This window comes from Anolis sagrei, chromosome 5 (assembly GCF_037176765.1).
Source record: "Anolis sagrei isolate rAnoSag1 chromosome 5, rAnoSag1.mat, whole genome shotgun sequence".
Lineage (NCBI taxonomy): Eukaryota > Metazoa > Chordata > Lepidosauria > Squamata > Dactyloidae > Anolis > Anolis sagrei.
The window spans coordinates 166117648-166139270 of record NC_090025.1 but is presented as its reverse complement, the minus strand read 5'-3'; the positions used below and the strand labels follow the sequence as shown (position 1 = coordinate 166139270).

General features: G+C 41.8%; 1 protein-coding gene across 3 annotated transcripts; it reads left to right on the top strand.

The window, feature by feature from the left end:
* The first annotated feature begins 147 nt into the window (after window positions 1-147).
* On the top strand, window positions 148-13542 carry MPST (mercaptopyruvate sulfurtransferase). 3 transcript variants are annotated; one of them, XM_060776990.2, is made up of 3 exons: window positions 148-360; window positions 10475-11127; window positions 12667-13542. In XM_060776990.2, exons 1-3 carry the CDS (start codon window positions 344-346, stop codon window positions 12963-12965), a joined length of 969 nt encoding a protein of 322 aa, XP_060632973.2. In that variant the 5' UTR covers window positions 148-343; the 3' UTR covers window positions 12966-13542. The 3 variants fall into 3 exon arrangements, with proteins under 3 accessions (XP_060632973.2, XP_060632972.2, XP_067325315.1); XM_060776989.2 differs by lacking the exon at window positions 148-360 and adding an exon at window positions 5357-5474; XM_067469214.1 differs by lacking the exon at window positions 148-360 and adding an exon at window positions 5641-5675.
* The last annotated feature ends 8081 nt before the right edge of the window (window positions 13543-21623 follow it).

The window sequence follows — 21623 nt, the reverse complement described above, 5'->3', positions numbered from 1 at the left end:
GGGTGGAGCGGAGATTCCCAAACTCTGGTGTCTGCTTGTGGCCAATGGGCCAATCAGTGAGCAAGGGGCGGAGAACAAGCTCTGAATTACCTTCATTCCTATTCTGTCCTGCACTTTGGACTGGCTCAAACCCTCCCACAATCAGCTGACAATCCCAGGAATACCCCTCCCCCCCTTTGCAAACAGTCCAGTTTTGAGAACTTTAAAGAAGCATTAGGAGGAAACAAAAACAAATTTTCTTCCCCACTCTCAGTCCTTTCCTGGTGCTTTGTTACTTTATCTCCCCCAGTGGTGTGACAGCATCTCAAAGTCAGCTGTTTGAGGACGTGCTGAGAACGGCGAAATGTCCCGAGTGCCAAAGTAAGTGACAGTGCAATGGTGAGGTGATTGACTAAAACTGCTGTGGGACAAAGTGCAACTCTGAAAGAGGAACCGGCACATAAAAGTGCCAAGGCTCTGGAGTCACAAAGGGTAAAGAGTTCCCTTACAAATAGAAAGCTGCAAAGGTAGACAGCATATTGATTCGAAAACACTGGCAACTATCTAAGAATTCTGATTGATCTTTCCCTGTCATAGAGTTTGGGAAACATTAAACTTCAAAGTACAACTTCAGAAATTGCTGTGAATCTGGGCTTTAAAAGTAATCTTTCCAAATTGTATTTCAAATAGTTATGAGACAGCAGCCAGATTCTGGGAGTTCTAGTGCAAAAGTAATTTTTTTCAAAAGTTCACATTGGTTTGAAGCAAAGAGTCCTACTGGGAATTATTATCGCACATAGCCATTTGTGGTGTATGTATGTGTGTGTACATATGTATTATGTATGCATATCTACCTACCTACATGTTTCTCTATCTAACTCCAAATCATGACAGTGGCATGGACTGTTCAGCCATAAACTGTATTCTAGGGAACTTTTCAAAGCACTGATATCAGATTAACACCAGTCGATAACAGACTTACTAGTGAATAAACTTTACTGAACACAGTAATGCTAAGTAAACATTGCATCATAACCTGCTATTTCCAATGGGGTTGTGAGAATGCAGGCTCCCCTTTGAATGTCTTATAATTAGCTGGAAGAGGCCACAGAGCCATCTAGCCCAACCTACTGCCAAAAGGAATACACAGTCAAAGCACTCCTGACAGATGGCCATCCACCCCATTAAAAAACTGCCAGAGAAGGAGCCTCTGCCATACTCTAAGGTAGCATATTCCACTATTAAACAGCTCTTACCATCAGGATGTTTCTTCTGATGTTTAAGTGAAATGGCTTTTCCTATAGTTTGCTTTCCTTTCTCTGTGTAGTCTCTGAAGTAACTAGAAAGTTGACTCCATCTTCATGTATCTGGCTATCTTAGCACACATGCATCCTAAAAGACTCACCTTAGCTCACTAAAAAAGCCTGTGGTAGAATAAAGAATTGAATACATGAGAAGCCAAAGAGCTCTAAGGAACAGTAAGGAAAAGCAATGGGTAGGTAGTACCTGTCATTCACCCTAACCTCTCCTTATCTGTTTCTCCTTTGCCTTATTCTTACCACTGCAATTAGGAAGGAGAGGGGGAAACACACACACACACACACAAGTTGTCGCTTTTTTGAGTTAGTTGATGAACTGCATGCAATACAATTTGCACAAAACCCAAGATCAATTTTTATTCATTTTGAAAATTGAGCTGGGAGTTCAAGGCATTTCTTTTTATTTGTAGCCTTTGTGCTGCAACGACGCCTGGGAAGACTCTACTGAACTTCCCATCTGCTCTATGGAATGCAATAGTAATTGACAAGGTCACTGTCCCATTTTCCTCCACTTGAAGCTCCATAAATCTTGCACTGAAGGAAAAGTATATTTTGCCATTCCTGACAAAAGTAATAAGGGAGAGTTTTGGGGGGTTTTTTTGTCGTGTCAGGAGTGACTTGAGAAACTGCAAGTCGCTTCTGGTGTGAGAGAATTGGCCGTCTGCAAGGACGTTGCCAGGGGACACCTGGATTATTTGATGTTTTTATCATTCTTGTGGGAGGCTTTTCTAATGTCCCCGCATGAGAAGTTGGAGCTGATAGAGAGAGCTCATCCACCTCTCGCCGGATTCGAACCTGCAACCTGTCGGTCTTCAGTCCTGCTGGCTCAGGGGTTTAACCCACTACGCCACAAGGGGACAGTGAAGAGACAGAAAAGATAGAAGGCAGGAAAGAATCAGCCTGTCAATATTAATCCTCATATTGTTGGCCTTTTGTATCAATGGGTTTTGTGACCACAGATTCAACCAACCATAGCTCAAAAATATATAGGGAAAAATCCAAAATGCAAACCTTGCATTAGACTGATGCATCATCATACACATAGTCTCCCATTTCACAGAGCCTTGGAGTTTCTCTAGTACTTATTTCAGCTGTGCACTATTTTATATGTGAATTGCCATTTTACAATAACATTATATATCAGTGATTCTCAAGCTGTGGATCCCCAGATGTTTTGGCCTTCAACTCCCAGGAATTCTAACAACTGATAAACTGGCTGGGATTTCTGGGAGTTGTAGGCCAAAATACCTGGGGACCCGGAGGTTGAAATCTACTGTTACGTATCATAGGAGTTGAACATCCAAAGATTTTGGTGGGGATCCTGGAACCAAACTGCAGTAAATACAGTGTTTGTCGTGATGTGAAGGATGGAACAGTAATGGTGCAACAAATCTGAGTATAAGGAATGTGCATATGTAAGCATACATGTATATATATGTGTGTGTGCGTGCGTGTATGTGTCTCTATATGTGTATCCATATAAACACACACTATAGCTGATCTGGCTCCAGATCATGCCCTGTTGCTATAGAGCTTGGCTTTGATGTAACCCTGTAAATCAACAGGCTACCATTTGTTGATTTAGCTGTTTTTATTGCATACCCATTTCACATATTTGATGTGTAATTTCCTTGGACAGGCTGAGCACCTCTAATCTGGAATTCCAAAGTCTTCTAAAATCCAAAATTGTCCATATGGGTGGCTGAGATATGGACATTTTTGCTTTCTGATGGCTCAATGTACACAAACTTTGTTTCTTCCACCAAATTATTTAAAACCTTCGATATAAAAATACCTTTGGGCAGTGTGTGTGAGTTCTGTGTTTAAAAATGGGCCCTGTCTCCAAGTCATCTCATTATGTATATGCAAGTATTAAAAAAAAAAACACCCTGAAACACAGATTACTTTTGTGTTGTCAAAAGCTTTCATGGCTGGAATCACTGGGTTGCTGTGAGTTTTCCAGGCTGTATGGCTATGTTCCAGAAGCATTCGAGGCATTGCTGTTTATTTGTAGCCTTTGTGCTGCAACGAAGATGCCTGGGAAGACTCTACCAAACTTACCATCTGCTCTATGTCAATAGTAATGGACAAGGATGCTGCCCCATTTTCCCTCCATTTGAAGCTCCATAAGTCTTGCACTGAAGGAAAGGTTTAGTATGACACTCCTGAAAAAAGTCATAGGGGAGAGTGGAAGAGACAGAAAAGATAGAAGGAAGGAAAGAATCAGCCTGTCAATAATAATCCTCAAACTGTTGGCCCTTGATTAGCATTGATTAGCCTTGTCGCTTCCCCAGGCAGGAAGCAGCCAGGCTTTGAAGCTGCAAGGCTATTCAATGCTAATCAAAGTGGCCAATTGCAACATTCAACTTGCCTCCAACAGACAAGAGTTCTTTCTTCCACCCTGGACATTCCACAGATAAACCTCACTTACCTAGTTGCCAACAGACCTCACAACCTCTGAGGATGCCTGCCATAGATGTAGGTGAAATGTCAGGAGAGACTGCTTCTGGAACATGGCCATACAAACTTGCAGCAACCCAGAATACTTTTGGTCCCAAGCATTTCTGATAAGGAGATACATTTGGTGCAAATCCCATCATGGAAGATGCATGCCAAGACCTGTAAAACTCTGCTAATTCATTCCAGTGGTGCAAATCACTGTAGAATTAATGCAGTTTGACAACACTTGAACTGTCCTGGCTCAGTGCCATGGGATTCAGGGATTAGTAGTTTTACAAGGTCTGTAGCCTTCTCTGCCGAAGAATGTTGGTGTCTCACCAGACTACAAATGCCAAGAATGAACCATGGCAGTTGAAGTGGTATCAAATTGCAAAAAAATAACAGTGCAGATGCACTATTAGTTACAGGTCCAATCCTAGGATGCATCTACACCAGGCATGGGCCAACTTGGACCCTCCAGGTGTTTTGGACTTCAACTCCCATAATTCCTAACAGCCTCAGGCCCTTTCCTTTTCCTTTCTCAGCTTAAGCGGCTAAGGGAGGAAAGAAAGGGGCCTGAGGCTGTGAGGAATTGTGGGAGTTGAAGTCCAAAATACCTGGAGGATTCAAGTTGGCCCATGCATGAGCTATCTCGATCTACTAATTTACATATGGTTTCTGATTGGCCAGCCTCAACATTCTAACATTCTTAAGCGCGTGAAGAGAGAATGGCAGAGCCCAAGGCTTTGAGGGATTGTGGAAGTTGGAATCCAAAACACCTGGAGGGCCCAAGTTGGCCCATGCATGAGCTAATTTGCATATGGTTTCTGATTGGCCAGCCTCAACATTCTAACATTTTTAAGCGTGTGAAGAGAGAAAGACAGAGTCTGAGGCTGTGAGGAATTGTGGGAGTTGGAGTCCAAAACACCTGAAGGGCTCAAGTTGGCCCATGCATGAGCTAATTTGCATATGGTTTCTGATTGGCCAGTCTCAACATTCTAACATTCTTAAGGGCTGAGGGGAAAAGGGAAGGGGCCTGAGGCTGTTTGGAATTGTGGGAGTTGAAGTTCAAAACACCTGGAGGGCCCAAGTTGGCCCATGCATGAGCTATCTTGACATACTAATTTGCATATAGATTCTGATTGGCCAGCCTCAACATTCTAACATTCTTAAGCGGGTGAAGGGGGAAAGACAGGGCCTGAAGTTGTGAGGAATTGTGGGAGTTGGAGTCCAAAACTCCTGGAAAGGGGGGGGGGGGCTAGTTGGCACATGCCTGATCTACACTGAAGAATTAATGCAGTTCGACACTACTTCAACTGCCATGGCTCAATGCTATGGAATTATCGGAGTTGTAACTTGAGAAGGACAGGAATGGCTAAAGACCTTGCAAAACGACAACTCCCTAGCTTCCATAGCATCGAAGCAGTTAGAGTGGTGTCAAAGTATATTGATTCTATGGTGTGTAGTTGCAGCCTTGAAAAGGGAGAGAAGGGCGGCTTTTTCCCCTCCGTTCGGACCAACTCTGTGGGTCTCGGCTCCCCCCGTTCTCTGCCGCGAGTTGGTTTGTCCCATTCTTCCTTTCCTTCTACTGGATGGCAAAATGGGCCGTGGTCCTTTGGCTCCTCCCAAAGCAGGGGGAGGCGCCGATTAATGGACGAGGAAGGAGACTCCTGAAGCCCTCGCAGGAAGCCGGTCGCAGTGTGCCTTCTTTACCGTCCAGTTCAAAGAGGCGCAGAGGTCGGTCGGGACTGCCGCTGGGGGAGGATTTGGGCGCCTATTGGATCCCTTAAGGGTGCATCTACACTGCAGAACTGATGCAGCTTGACCCCACTCCCACTTCAATTGAATAATGGGAGTTGTAGTTCTACAAGCTCTGGGGATCACTCAACTACAGTACACACTCCCAGGATTCGATAGTATGGAGCCTCGGGCGTTCAGGTGGTATCAAACAGCTTTAATTCGACAGTGTAGATGCATTTCCAAGGGATTTGTGTGTACAAAGGCTGGGGATGTGTGAAAATGGGCCTTAGGTCAGATATTTGGGGGCTGTAACCCACATAATCACCACCATGCAAAATAGAAGAACATTAAAAACAAATCTTTGTTCGAATGTGGGGAGCAGGGTGAGCTCCTGCTGTTAGCCCCAGCTTTTGCCTACCTAGCAGTTCGAAAACATGCAAATGTGAGTAGATCAATAGGTACCGCTCTGGCGGGAAGGTAATGGCGCTCCATGCAGTCATGCTGGCCACATGGCCTTGGAGGTGTCTATGGACAACACCGGCTCTTCAGCTTAGAAATTGGGATGAGCACCAACCCCTAGAGTCGGACACGACTGGACTTAATGTCAGGGGGAAACCTTTACCTTAAGGCAGTGTTTCTCAACCTGGGGTTCGGGACCCCTGAGGGGATCGTGAGGGGTGTCAAAGAGGTCGCCGAAGACAATCAGAAAACAGTATTTTCTGTTGGTCATGGGGATTCCATGTGGAAAGTCTGACTCAGTTCTATAGTTGGTCAATTTCAGAATGCTCTTTGATTGTAGGCGATCTATATATCCCAGCAACTACAACTCCCAAGGTCTGTTATTCCCCAGGCTCCGCCATTGTTCACATTTGGGCATATTGAGTATTCGTGCCAAGCTTGGTCCAGATCCATCATTGCGTGAATCAACAGCACTCCTCTGGATATAGGTGAACTACAACTCCCAAACTAAAGGTCAATGCCCACCAAACCCTTCCAGTGTTTTCTGTTGGTCATGGGAGTTATGTGTGTCAAGTTTGGTTCAAATCCATCACTGGTGGACTTCAGAATGCTCTTTGATTATAGGTGAACTATAAATCCCAACAACTACAACTCCCAAATTGCAAAATCAATACCCCCCAATAATAATAATAATAATAATAATAATAATCCCCAACCCCACCAGTACTCAAATTTGGGCGTATCAGATATTTGTGCCAGATTTGGTCCAGTGAATGAAAATACATCCTGCATATCAGATATTTACATGACGATTCATAACAGGAGCAAAATTACAGTTATGAAGTAGCAACAAAAATTTTTTTATGGTTGGGGGGTCACCACAAAATGAGGAATTGTATTAAGGGGTCGTGGTATTAGGAAGGTTGAGAAACACTGCCTTACGTGTTGATGTTGGAGGAATTTGGCCTACTAAAAACCAAACATAAACATCCATAGGCTCCAGTACATTTCACACCTTGCTTTGGCCACGTTCCTGTGTAGGGAGCATCTACACTTAGAAGTAATGCAGTTTGACCCTACTTGAACTGCCATGGCTCCATGCTATGGAATCCAGGGATTGTAGTTTGTGAGGCAGCAGCACTCTTTGGCAGAGAAAGGCACAAGATCTTGTAAAACTACAACTCCCAGGATTCCGTAACACCTCTTTCCAGGAGACTGGGCAAGGAAGTGTTTTCTGCTGGCACTTGCTATAGCTGTAAATAGGAGTGCCTCTGGGCATGTGCAATGTGCCTCCCTACTGATTATGAGCATTTAGGGCAGGCATGGGCAAACTTGGGCCCTCCAGGTGGTTTGGACTTCAACTCCCACAATTCCTAACAGCCTACCGGCTGTTAGGAATTGTGGGAGTTGAAGTCCAAACCACCTGGAGGGCCCAAGTTTGCCCATGCCTGGGTCAGACTCTCACCATTTAGCTATTATAAGTAACACTTTCCATAGATGCATCTGACTGCTGGTCTGTTAAAACAAAAAGAGAGGTTCTCTCACTTTTGTGTGTGTGTGAATGTACATTTTCCTTTAGATAAGTCCTGCCATGGGATATCAATTCCCTTAATAAACTCCACCGAATAGTTTTCAACTCAGCAGTCCAGTTGTTGGCAAAATGGGCCACAGAATACTGCCAAGTGACGACATTGGCTTTTAGTGGAGAATAGAGGGATGAAGTATACCCTCCATTAAGTCAGGCTCAGCTGACCATGTCTCCAGACTGAAAGCAAAAAATATGTATTTATATAGATCTACCTACCCACTTAAGCATCTGTTGAAAGCTGAATAGCCTGCGGATTTGTGAATAGCCATAGCATTGCATTAGCTGTTTAGATGGGGACACGAGTGTGAGATCATGCATTGCTTTTTTTTTTTAAGTACATTAAATTGAAAGAAATAATAGCAGGTTAGCAAGAGCACTACAGCAAGAGGGTGCTTTGTAGAACCATCATGAATTGTGTCTGCTGATAGCAGAAGAGTTCCTCATGATGGGATGGCTTGCAGAAGTGTGATAACAAAAGTGAAAGGCAGAGGCCTCCATGCTTCCCTTGAAACACATGCTGTTTTATAATCAGGAAAGTAGTTGGATTTTCCCGTAGCAATTCTAAAGCCAGAATGCTATCAGAAATCCTGAAGAACCATTGTCAGACATAGTTAACAGTATTGGATCCAATACACCAGTGGCCTAATTCGGCATTCGATGGCTTACTGTGTTCTTCTTGCCTTTTGTCTTTTGTCTAACAGCCTGTATAAAAGGTTGTTCACTAAGCAAAGCTATTCTGGCAGAGGAAGATAGGATTTCATGGAAGAGCTGCCAGTTTTGCTCTGGTTGTAGTTGGGCGATTCTTTTCCCTTCACATTATTCTGCAGTTGGAGCCCTCAATGCACAATAGGTTAAACCTTTGTGCTGGCAAGACTGCTAATCGAAAGGTCACAGTTTGAATCCGGGAAGTGGGGTGAGCTCCCATCTGTCAGCTCCAGCTTCCCATGCAGGGACATGTGAGAAGCCTCCCACAGGATGGTAAAACATCCGGGCATCCACTGGGCAACATCCTTGAGGACGGCCAATTCTCTCACAGCAGAAGCGACTTGCAGATTCTCAAGTTGCTTGTAACATGAAAAAAAGATAATAATAATAATAATAATAATAATAAACCTTTATTTATACCACGCTAACATCTCCCGAAGGACGGCTTACAAGAGGCCGAGGCCCAACACATCAATAAAACAACAGCATAACAAATACAACAATAAATAAACTCATAAAACAAGCAATAAACATTAAAACAATAGCACTAAATATTAGACAATAACACCATGACACATTTAAAACTAAGGCAGTTTTGCAATTTCAGGACTTGTAAGATCTGCCCTTTTCAGCCCTTTCTGTTGGTAGTAAACTATCAGCAAAACAATAGCAGTGTGGCTGTAAACACCTTCTTTTATTGTTATTGTATGTCTTCAGATCCAGATGGGTTTTGCCATTGTGGGGCCCAGTACATTCTTGGATAAGCAAGAATGTACCCTAGTGCAGTACTCAAACCACTACACCAGTGTTTCTCAACCTTCCTAATGCCACGGCCCCTTAATACAGTTCCTCATGTTGTGGTGACACCCAACCATAGCATTCTTTTCCTTGCTACTTCATAACTTTAATTTTGCTACTGTTATGAATCGTAATGTAAATATCTGATATGCAGGACGTATTTTCATTCACTGGACCAAATTTGGCACAAATACCCGATACGCACAAATTTGAATACTGGTGGCTTTGGGGGTGGGGTGGGGGAATTGATTTTGTCATTTGAGAGTTGTAGTTGCAGGGATTTATAGTTAACCTACAATCAAAGAACATTCTGATCTCCAACAAGGATGGAATTGAACCAAAATTGGCACACAGAACTCCCATGACCCACAGAAAATACTGGAAGATTTTGGTGGGCTTTGACCTTGCATTTTTGAGTTGTAGTTCACCTACATCCAGAGAGCACTGTGGACTCAAACAATGGTGAATCTGGACCAAATTAGGCACGGATACCAAATGTGAACACTGGTGGAGTCTGGGGAAAATAGACCTCGATATTTGGGAGTTGTAGTTGCTGGGATTTATATCTCACCTGCAATCAAAGAGCATTCTGAACTACTGCAATAATATAACTGGGCCAGACTTCCCACACAAAAAAACCCCTCCATGACTAACAGAAAATTTAGCGACCTTTCTGACACCCCCGCATGACTTCCCAGGGGTCCCAACCCCCAGGTTGAGAAACACTGCACTACATCATGCTGGCTCTCAAGGTGGGATGCATATAATAATTATAACAACAACAAAAACAGCAAGAAACCGCCTTATATTTTTGGCTGGACTTACACTTCAAAATTTGCCTGTTCTGACTTACATACAAATTTAGCTTAAGAACAAAGCTACAGAACCTGTCTTGTTCGTAACTTGAGGGTTGGCTGTACAAGGAAGTACTTACTGTAAAATGCTTTGGGATGCTTACTATGAAAAACAGTACTAAAATGACTCAGTAAATAAATAAGATAAGGCAATGCTTGAGCTCCTTGCTAGTTTGTCCTTGTTTTCTAGCCCATCCTAGTTACTTGGGTCAAGAACCATCACTTGGGAAAGATTGGGGTGATTTCTTTTGGTGGTGGAGAAACAGGGAGAAGAACTGGAAAATATCAGAACTCCATTTGGCCCCTACAGAAGACCTCAGGTTGAAATGCACCTGGCCTCTATCTAAATGAGGACTTGGGACTTTGGCCATCTACTTTCCCTGAATTATTGATTTATGCCTTGTGAACCTTCACCTGTATTGTCATTTGTAAGATTAGGCTGGTATTTTTTTTAAAGTTTTAAACTATTTTTCATTGCATAGATTAATTGAATATTTTGATTTTTGTTATCTGTATTTATATCCCAGGTGTTTGTTTTTTATTGTTTTTGTGAGTTATGTTCTATATACATTGTTGTGTTTATTTAATCACAGTGTGGAAAGTCCAGCGAAGTCCCAGCATTCATCTGAACTCAAACAGGACTCAGACGCAATGTCTCAGCAGCTTCTCTATCGAGCTCTCGTGTCTGCTAAATGGGTGTCCGAAGCGATCAAGTCATCTCAGCCTGGGTTGGCTGTCCGACTCTTAGATGCCTCCTGGTATCTCCCCAAAATGAAGCGTGACCCCCGGATTGAGTTTGAAGAACGGCACATCCCTGGCGCTGCTTTCTTTGACATAGACCAGTGTAGCGACCGTGCATCGCCTTATGACCACATGCTCCCCACAGCAGGGGATTTTGCAGAGTATGTGGGCAAACTGGGTGTGAGTAATGACTCCCATGTTGTGGTGTATGATGCGAGTGATCAGGGCTTGTTTTCAGCCCCTCGTGTCTGGTGGATGTTCCGGATTTTTGGGCACGATGCTGTTTCCCTCCTAGATGGGGGACTGAAAAACTGGCTGCGGGAAGGGTATCCAGTCAGCTCCGGAAAGAGCCGTTCTGCTCCAGCTGAATTCCATGCCTCCCTGGATAAGTCAATGGTGAAGACCCACAAGGACATTAAGGAGAACATTGAGTCACGACACTTCCAGGTTGTTGATGCACGCGCTGCAGGGCGATTTAGAGGGGTGGAGCCTGAGCCCCGGGAAGGTAAGACGTATCTCTTAAGAATAAAGGAATTGAGCTAGTTTTGCTCAGTGGTTGTTGAGAAGGGATAGCATTCACCAGAAGAAGAGAAGAAGCCTTAGGAACATTTGTTCCTAGAATTTGTTGACAACTGCCATCATCTCCAGACAGTCTGTGTTTGAAATGGTGGGAATTGTAGTCCAGCCGCATCCTGGAGCCAAAGTATTGGAAAGCCATTGTTCCAGGTGCATTTACATTTAACTTACCAGATCTTCAAACCCAAATACTGTGATAATTACAAACATTTTTTGCAAAATGTTTGCTGATTTATGCTAGGTCTAAAACTACTATATGGAAAAAAATTACTCGGGGAAGGGAAACCAGTCAAAGGAACTTTTCCAAGTCATGATTTACTTTTCTCCTCATGCAATGGGTATGAGGTTGCAGATAGGCATTGCTGAAATACTGTAAGGTTTGATTTCACAAGTAACTTGCCCCTGTTCTTGTTTTCTACCATGAATTGGCTGATGATTTAAGATACAGCCCTATATATGTGTATTCATAAGTAAGCCCCGATTATTTCACATATAGGATCATAGTACAATTCTACACAAGGATTGTGGTCAGTTTCAGTTATGTTTCCATGCCTTAGTCACATCCCACTTAGACTACTGCAATGCTCTCTACATGGGGTTGCCTTTGAAGATAGTTCAGAAGCTTCAAGTGGTTCAGAGATTGGCAACCAGATTACTAACTGGGACCCTGTATTGGGAGATATCCACCCCTATGTTACGTCAGCTCCACTGGCTGCCAATCCCCTTCCGGGTTAAATACAAAGTGCTGGTCATTATTTTTAAAACCCTAAACAGCTCTAATCCAGGCTACTTGACCAACTGCATCTCCTCCTACAAGCCAGCTTGGGCATTGCTATCAGCGGGGGAGGCTCTGCTCTCAGTTCCACCTCCATCTCAATTATAGCTGGTGGGAATGAGAGAGAGGGCCTTTTCCATGGTTGCCCTCCATCTCTGGAACTCCCTCCCTAAAGAAATAAAGCTGGCCCACTCCCTCCTCTCTTTCAAAAAGCAACTGAAGACTCACCTTCGCTCACTAGCATATGGAGAGGAGGAGGATTAGACAATGAGAGATCACTACCGGACCTCTGGTTGAGAATTATTTCGTATCCAGGCTCTGCTAATCCATTTTAGCCCAATTATCATCACTGGCCACAAAACCACACTGGCTACAAAACCAACTCACATAAAGTTTTGAATGATAGTTGGCTTCTGTAGATCAATGTGAATTGTTTTATGTTCAGATTTTACATCATTATATAATTTTTGTTTGATTATGTTTGCTTTAATCAGTTGATGTTAGGTTCTAAATGTTTTATATGTGGGATTTGGGGGGGGGGGGGTATTGATGTTGGTATTTGTTTTATGGACGCATTGGAATCCTCCCTGAGTCCACCTGTAGAGATAGGGCGGAATATAAATAAATAAATAAATAAATAATAATAATAATAATTATTATTATTACATGCCTTTGTTTTCATTTTTCTTCCAGGTATTGAGCCTGGCCACATCCCTGGGTCAGTAAACATCCCATTCACCGATTTCCTAACTGAGGAGGGCTTAGAAAAGAGCCCTGAGAAGATTCAGAGCTTGTTTCAGGAGAAGAAAGTGGATCTCTCTAAACCCCTCGTGGCCACTTGTGGTTCAGGTGTCACAGCATGCCACGTGGCACTGGGGGCATACCTGTGTGGAAAGCCTGACGTGGCCATTTATGATGGTGCTTGGGTGGAGTGGTTCATGAGGGCACGACCTGAGCACATCATCTCGGAGAGCAAGGGGAAGATCCAGTGAGACACAGTCATCAGCCTCGATTGAGGCAAAAACGTTGCCGTGACAATAGAAAGAGGACAGTCTTAAAAATGATTAAGATGTTCTGTTGTCAAGTTAACATTTTCTATAATGAATGTGGGTGTTTTGTGGTCCCATTGTCTTGCCTACTTTTATGGGAAGGGATGGTGTCCCATCCCACAGCACTTTGTTTAGGGCGGAGCAAAGCACTGGTTATGGGATGACAAAACAAAAATATTTTGCTGTTGAATATGAGAATTTGGGGGGGGGGGGGTTCTGCTTCACTGGACACAACACAGGAAAAGGACACATTTTGGGAATTAATTTTGCACTCTGATCGGCAAATTATTTAATTTTTCCAGAGCTTTGAACAGTTACTTTTGGAGAGTGTGATTACCAGAATCCCCTAGCCACCATTAATTAGGGATTCTGTGATTTATAGTCCACAAACTGACATTTCCAAGCACTACATTTTCTTACCTGCAATCATTTTTTCATAGAATCTGAAATGACATTTTTACTCATTTTTAAAAAACAATGTCAAATTACAAAGATCCTGTTTAAAATTAAAAGCAACTTTAATTTTGTTGTTTCATTACTCTGTGTGTGTTTTGATATGTTTCTCTTTCTGAAGTTTGTCTACAGCAGCTGTTATGATTAATAGAGATAAGCAGGCTTCTGGTGTACCTGATCTGGTTTTCTTGTATTTTGTTGCATTCCAGGCCCCGAAACACCCATGAACACTGCACCACACAGAAGGTTTTTTTAAAAAAACAAAACATAAAAATCAGGAATAAGAAAGAGATATATAATCCAAAAAGGTTAGCAAAAGATAATAACCAAATAATAATCCAAATATCTCATAAAGTTCTAGAGGTGACAAAGTCCAGGAAGTGCCAGGAATCACAGATACAGCATAAGTCCACAATCGGGAAAGCATAACTAGTAAAACTTGAACAGGAACACATAAATAGGAACAGGGGTCCTCAAACTAAGGTCTGAGGACAGGATATAGCCCTCCAAGGTCATTCACCCAGCCCTCGCTCAAGGTCAACCTAAGTCTGAAACGACTTGAAAGCACACAACAACAACAATCCTATCTCATCAGCCAAAAGCAGGCCCACACTTCCCACGGAAATACTAATAAGTTTATATTTGTAAAAAATGTTCTTCATTTTGATTATTGTATTGTTTTAAAGTGTTTTTTGCATTACAAATAAGATATGTGCAGTGTGCATAGGAATTCATTCATGGTTTTTTTTTCTGTGACCTGACCCTCTGTTTAAAACGTTTGAGGACCGCTAAACAGGAACATAGAAAACTTCCAGGATATTAAACCCAAAACCAAAGCTTGACTTGAGCAAGGAACAAGAGAACTCAGGCTTAGCTTCTCACTCTTAACACAACGTTGCCTGAACTGACCTTAAGGTAAACAACTTGTTGTTTAATAGACACCCATGAAATCATTCTTTTTCCCAGGAATTTCCTTTGCAACCTTCCGATAGAATTTCTCCAAATGATACAATCCATTTTCAGCTCTGATTTGTGAATGAAGACCTTTGTTGATCTCCATAGCTGCAGGTGGGTTCCCATGGGAATCCTCCTAATCACTTAGCTCTTCACTCAATTCCTTATCTGCTGTTGTTACTTCTGCCTCCCCAAATACCCTTGAGGCCCTGCACTTCCCAAGCCTATTTTCTCACAGAGAGAACCATCATTTCCCAGACTTGAGAACTCATCACTTTGTGCCACAGGAAAGCTCACAATCCTCTAAATCATTAGTTAAAACATCATCTGGTGGCTGATTTACAACAATCTAACGAAGTGGTGCTTGGTGCAAATGACATATGCCCAGGAATTTGTTTTCATTATCGGGACTGAAAGAAATTTAACCTTTCTTCCACACAAAGGCTGACATTCTAAATTACAATACAGCTCTTTGTTGGCTCTTGTTCCTTCAAGTTGTTTGAGATTTATAGTGACTCTATGATGAACTTATCCCAGGGTTTTCTTGGTAAGATTTCTTCAGAAGAAGTTTTCCACTGGTTTCTTCTGAGTCCAAGAGATTGACTTGTCCAGGATTGCTCAGTAGCCAAGCAGGGATTTGAGCTCTGGTTCCCAAAGCTATAGTCTTAACGCTCAAACCATTGCACTATATTGGCTCTCAGTATAGCTCTAGAGACACAATTTCATGCTTGCAAAATTCCATGTTCCTCATTGTAGTCTGGCAGCTATAAAGCTTGCTGGTGAGAAGTGGGAGAAAAGGAAGTGATTTAGAGCCTGACAACAGTTGCACCCAGCTGAGCAGTAGGTAGAAATGAAAGTACACCCATGGATCAAAATGCGCATTCATTTTCCTTCCTCCAGGAACTGAATTGCTCTCCTATCACTAGTAAGAACCAGCAGCTGGCACCCTGTCTGAACAGGAACAGTCCCCGGCACCCTGTCTGAAAAAGAGCATACACACAAGCTGGACGTAGGCACACCTACATGTTACTAATAGTACACACCAACTCCTAATTACTCCCATTTCCAAATAGCCATGTTTCCACCTTACAGGAAAAATGGCAGAGTCCTGTGGCACTTTAAAAACTAAATGTAGTATATATAAGCATTGGTGGTCAACAGCCGGTGTACTCAAAAGATGAATAATCTTTTAAAAACTAACACAACAAATGTGTTAGTCTTTAAATTGTCATATGACTTAATCTTTTTTGGTGACACTAACTTTTCTTCTAAATTCCATGTAATTTAGGGAGGAGAGGGTATTTTTTGTGTGCTGTTATGAAACAGAGGAGTGCCTGAAATCCTCCTCCCCTTGCAAATGACACAGTTCAGTAAGTCAATTCTGATCTACTTTTTCTCCTTGTGCTTTGTAGGTCACAACTTGAATTCACATACTATCTGTGTCCTCCCATGGTGCAGTAAATACTAGAAAGACATCACCCTTCTCCAGTCAAGCTGTGTGTATTTAGTTGCCCACGTTTTATCCTCTCTTCTCCAAAAAAAGAAAAGAAAGGACCAACGGAGAACATTTTACCAATTCCAGAAATGAAGTGATTACTTTTCTTAGGATTATAGTCCAGTAGATGCAATGAAAAAGTGATTGGGAGAGCAAAAGCAATTTCGGGAACTAGATTGGGTGGGGAATTACGGCACTTTCGGATTATGTTAGATTCCAGTTGCTAGAATCTCTTCTGATTAGGACTGCTGGGATTTGTTGGATTAAATTCATGGTTATAAAGTTCTGCAAATAGTAATTTCCATTCAACAGAGCTGTTTCTCAAAACACAATGATAGCTGATTCTTATTTAACTGCCATGAATTCATCCTCTGGAAACCTGGGACTCTGTATTTTAGAGAGAGGTATTTAAAATTCTTAGAGAGCACTACCCCCCCTCCCCACACGGACTACAAATCTCTTTGTTCTAACTAAGGCAGGTAAAGCAGAATCAAAGCATTTTGATTTTGATTTACTAGACAAGCTCAGACATGATGGAGAGGTATTCACCCACCTAATTTCTCATCAATGCCTTCCTTTGTTTGGGGATGTGTGCAGCCTTTTTGCTCAATTTACCTGACAGCTGGTATTTATTTATTTATTTATTTATTTATTTATTTATTTATTTATTTATCCTGTCTTACTTAACTGCTGAGTAGGCCTGCCCTGTTTGGTACAAGTCTGCCCACACAAAACCAGTGAATATAGCATTGAACGAAACATGCAGAATAATCACAGGATGTCTCAAACCTACACCCGCTGATAGATTCTATAAGCTAGCTTATAGAATTGCCCTCTCCCCCCAATGGGCGACAGGAAGTTTCTGCTAACTGTGAGGGAAAAAAGGTTGAGCACTCTGAAAGCCATTCATTGCATGGTTATCAGCCTCCTCCTGGCTAATAACCACCATTCCTCTTAATATTTCCCCAGTAACAGTAAGAATATCCCTTTGGGCACCTAAACCAGGAAATCCCAATAGGATGCTCTTCTATGAGGGTCTGCCTCCAGAGGCAAAGTAAGAACGGGCAACTTGGAAGTGCCTGAATAGACTCAGAAGTGGAGTGGGCAGATCAAAAGACAACCTGGCAAAATGGCACTACCTAGAAGAATCTGCCACCTTGTGTGACTGTGGAACAGAGCAAAGCAAACAACTCAGCATCTGCAAGCTTGCCCACAATGCTCTGCCTCATGCACAGAGGAAGAATTGCTTAAAGCTACAGACAATATGGTCGGTGTTGCCCGTTTTTGGTCTAACATTATTTAATTGTTTGTGCTTTCTCTATTTTATCAGTTTTATACTTATTTATGCAATGCTTTTGACACAAAATAAAAAAATTAAAAAACCTGTCAGCTGGTAGATAGAAACTATTCCTCTTCCTCTCTCTCTTTTCACTGAAGCTCCAAAAATGTTCCAGCCAGCATGAGTAGTGGCCATTGGAGCTGTAATTTTAAAATGTACATTTCTTAACTCTGGCTGTGGTTTTCTTTCAAGATTCAATCGGTGAATGTATTTCTTCATCCTTCCTGTGAGGCATTTATAGGGGACGGGAGGAGAGTTGCCTCATGATTTTTCAGATCAGTTATAATCATTTCTCTGAAGCACATCTGTTGCAATTTTTCCTACTTCCAGTGGCATAGTTACAAGAATATGCTTACCAAAGCTGCAAGTCTTTTATTTTAAAAGAGTGACCATTTGGCCTTTGATGATACTGCGGTGACTATTCCAGGATAAGAGTTGCCAGTGCTCTTAAAATGCCAATATAGCTTAGATATATTTAAGTACAGCCCAGTTAATGGAGTAGAACCCAAAAAAGAAAATGGTATTGGGTATGAATTATACATCAATGCCGGGTACGTATATGAGATAATGCATGCCAAATTGGTTGAGCATGCTGTTACAGCTAAAAGGAATGATTTGGACACATACTTGATAGTCTTATCGGGATGTTAAGGCTCCTTTCTCTGTTTGGTTCATCTGCAGCAGAGTATGTTTAAAAGGTTTCATGCAGGGCCAAAAATAATAAGTAAAAGAAAGATGTGAATTAATCTTGAATTGACTAGCTCACCACAGGGATGTAATTCTTCACTATTTTTTTTTCTCAAATGGAAGAATGAATAATTTTAGTCATAGTTTTCTTGCATCTGCTAGAAATCCTTAAAAACAGTTTGGTTTTTGAAGGTCATTCACAATTCAGGTCTCATTCTGTACAAAATTTGCACCAGAAATATTATCTTCTGGGCAGAAAACACTCTTTTCATGCAAAATAACGTTCTTTGAATTTTATACAAGTTTAGTAGCATGCAAATATTCTTATTGTTGCACTCCAGGCCTGGAAACCTCTATGACCACTGCACCACACAAGAGTCCAGAAATATAAGCAAACAGTTTATTGTAGAGACACATAAAAAGCATATAAAAATCAGGAATAAGAAAGGAAGATATATAATCCAAAAAGGTTTAGAAACAGGTGATAACCAAACAGTAATCCAAATGTCTCATAAAGTTCCAGAGGTGACAAAGTCCAAGAACAGCCAGAAATCACAGGTACAGCATAAGTTCACAAGCAAAAGGTATAACTAGTAAAAATGTGAACAAGAGTACATGAACAGGAACACAGAAAACTTCCAAGATATAGTAAATCCAAAACCACTTGAACCAGGGACCAGAGAACTCAGGCTTGGCTTCTGACGAATGCACTATTGCCTGAACTGACCTTAAGGTAAACAACTTGTTTAATAGACACCCATGAAAGCAGCATGTCACCCGTGAATTTTCTCTACAACTTTCCCACATAATCTCTGATCAACACAATCTATTTTCAACTCTGATTTGTGAACGAAGACTTTTGTTGATCTCCATAGCTATAGGTGGTTTCTCCTGGGAGTCCTCCTTATCACTCAGCTATTCACTCGATTCCTTATCTGCTGTTGCTACTTCAGAACCCTGACAAACCTTGAGGCCCTGTATTTCCTGGGCCATTTTCTCACAGAGAGAACTATAATTTCCCAAACCTGAATTTCCCAGACTTGAGGGCCCATCGCTTTATTTCACAGGAAAGCTCACAATCCTCTCTAAAGCATTAGTTAAACCATCAGCCTCCGCAGTCTCTGGCTGATATACAACACTTATCAGTTCAGATTGCTTCTAATCAGAATTACTTAACACTTAGGAAACATATTATTTTAAGAACATTTTAAAATATTATTTCCATCCCTAATGACACAATCTCTTTATAATAATCCTTGGCGGAAAGCGATGATATGGAATGATATTTCACATTTAGAATTACACATTTTTTTACATTCTGAAGTCTTTTGATGTGGCCAAATCATGTCATATAATATGGACACACAACAGCGGTTCTCCAAGATGTTGGATTGCAACTCCCACAATCTCCCATCACTACTTTTGCTCACCAGTATCCCCAATATAGGGCAAACTCTCTGCTATTCAGATGTTTTGGCTTTTACCTCTTGTCATCCCAAACACAATTTGAAGTGTTTGATGTTTTCCTAAATTTTAATTCTTGAGGTGTTTGGATCTTCAACTCTCAGAAGCTTCACCTGCATTGCCCGATGATCGAGGATTCTGGGAGCTAAAGTCCAAAATATCTGGAAGACCAAACACACTGCTGTAATCTACTGTATTAGGAGAGCACCAAGTTCAGGAAAGCTGACCAAGGAAAGTGAAGCGAAGGGATAGCTCCTGGCGAAAATTCAGTGGGAAGGGTTCAAGGAAAGCTTTCAGGTATACCACAAATAATTTACACTTCCTGTAAAGCCTGTTTTATACTCTGGAAAAACACCAAGGTGCCTTTTTAATTTTTGAAACCCCCAATATGTTAAAAGAATTTAGCAATACCAGCTAAGGAAGCCGCTGCTCTACATTTGTACACTTCTGTTCTGCAAGTGACAAAACACATCTGCAAAAGAAAAGTACTGCCTCTGAATCATGTCACAGCATGATTGCAAAATCTGTGAGTGATATAACACCATTTGGAAGGGAGGTTTAATTATGGATGCATCTATTCTACAGATGGATGCATCTGTCATAGATATCTATCTTAAGTAACTAGCCAAATCCTGCTTTTAGCTGACTGCCCTGCATATTATTTTTATAGATATCATGGGACATTCTATGTATATTCTATACTAAGACAAAGCTAAGCAGGTTGTGGCCCTCCAATATTGACTTATGACTTCTGAAACCCTTCACTATTGCTTTAGCTTGCTGGGCATTATAATTCCACATCTAAAAGACCGCATTTATCCAGCCTGTTTTAAATGCTGCGTCACAAGTTATGGACTTGCAGTTGTGTTTGCCACCTAATTCAGTGCTACGCAAGGCTGGTTTCTGAGCCAAGAGCAACAAGTTTACTGGAAACTATGCAAATATGGCAATAAGTGGCACATATATGCTAGAGCTCCTTACTACATTGCTGTCCACCACATCAAACAGCTTGGGAAATTGTGACCTAATGTGCACAAAGCCAGGAGTTACAATCAGTTGTGATCAGCTGTGAACAAGTGCCTGTATTTAAAAACAAGACTGATCACATGTACATTTATTTATTTAATTATTTACAGCATTTTTATCCCACTTTTCTCAGCCCGAAGGCTACTCAGGACGGTGTACAGATTGGCAACAATTAGATGCCACAACAAAGATACATACATATCAATTAAAAACATTTAATATCACATAATAAAAATCCATATAAAACCATCTAAACTATAATCATCAATGTCTTCCAGTTCAACTTCTTATCCATTTACAACGTTTAAGCCTTTCCGTGTTCATTATTTCATTGTACTGTATTTATCTGTTATGCTGTGCTTCCAAAAGCTTATTCGAACAGCCAGGTTTTTACTCATTTCTGAAAGGTCAAGACAGAAAGGGCTGCTCTAATATCCCTGGGAAAGGAGTTCCACAGCTGAGGGGCCACCACTGAGAAGACCCTGTCTCTCGTCCCCGCCAAATGCACCTGCGAGAAAGGCGGGATTAAGAGCAGGGACTCCCCAGATGATCTTAAGTTCCTAGATGGTTCAAAAGGAGAGATATATTCAGACAGGTAAGCTGGGCCGGAACAGGTTAGGGCTTTATAGGCTAAAGCCAGCACTTTGAATTGTGTTCAGTAGCAAACTCATAAAGCTTGTTCTCCAGACCATATGTTTTTCTATGGGTGAGCGGACATCACTTGAACTGCCCTACCTCAGGGCTAAGCATCCTCAATTGTTTGCGGGCCTTTTTGAAGATCATAGAATCATAGAATCACTGAGTTGGCAGAGAACTCGGGGGCCATCGAGTCCAACTTCCTGCCAAGGATCAGGAAAATTGCATTCAAAGCACCTTCGATAGATGGCCATCCAGCCTCTGCTTAAAAGCCTGCAAAGTAGGACCTTCCACCATGGTCCAGGTCAGAGAGTCCCACTGCTGAACAGCTCTCACAGGAAGTTCTTCCTAATGTTCTGGTAGTAGTTTGAAGCTATTGTTCCACATCCTAGTTTCCAGGGCAGCAGAAAACAAGCTTGCTCCCTCCATCCCCTGACTTCCCTTCACATATTTATACATGGTCCTCATCATGTCTCCTCTCAGCCTTCTCTTATGCCCAGCTCTTTAAGCTTCTCCTCATAAGGCTTGTTCTCCAGACCATATGGTT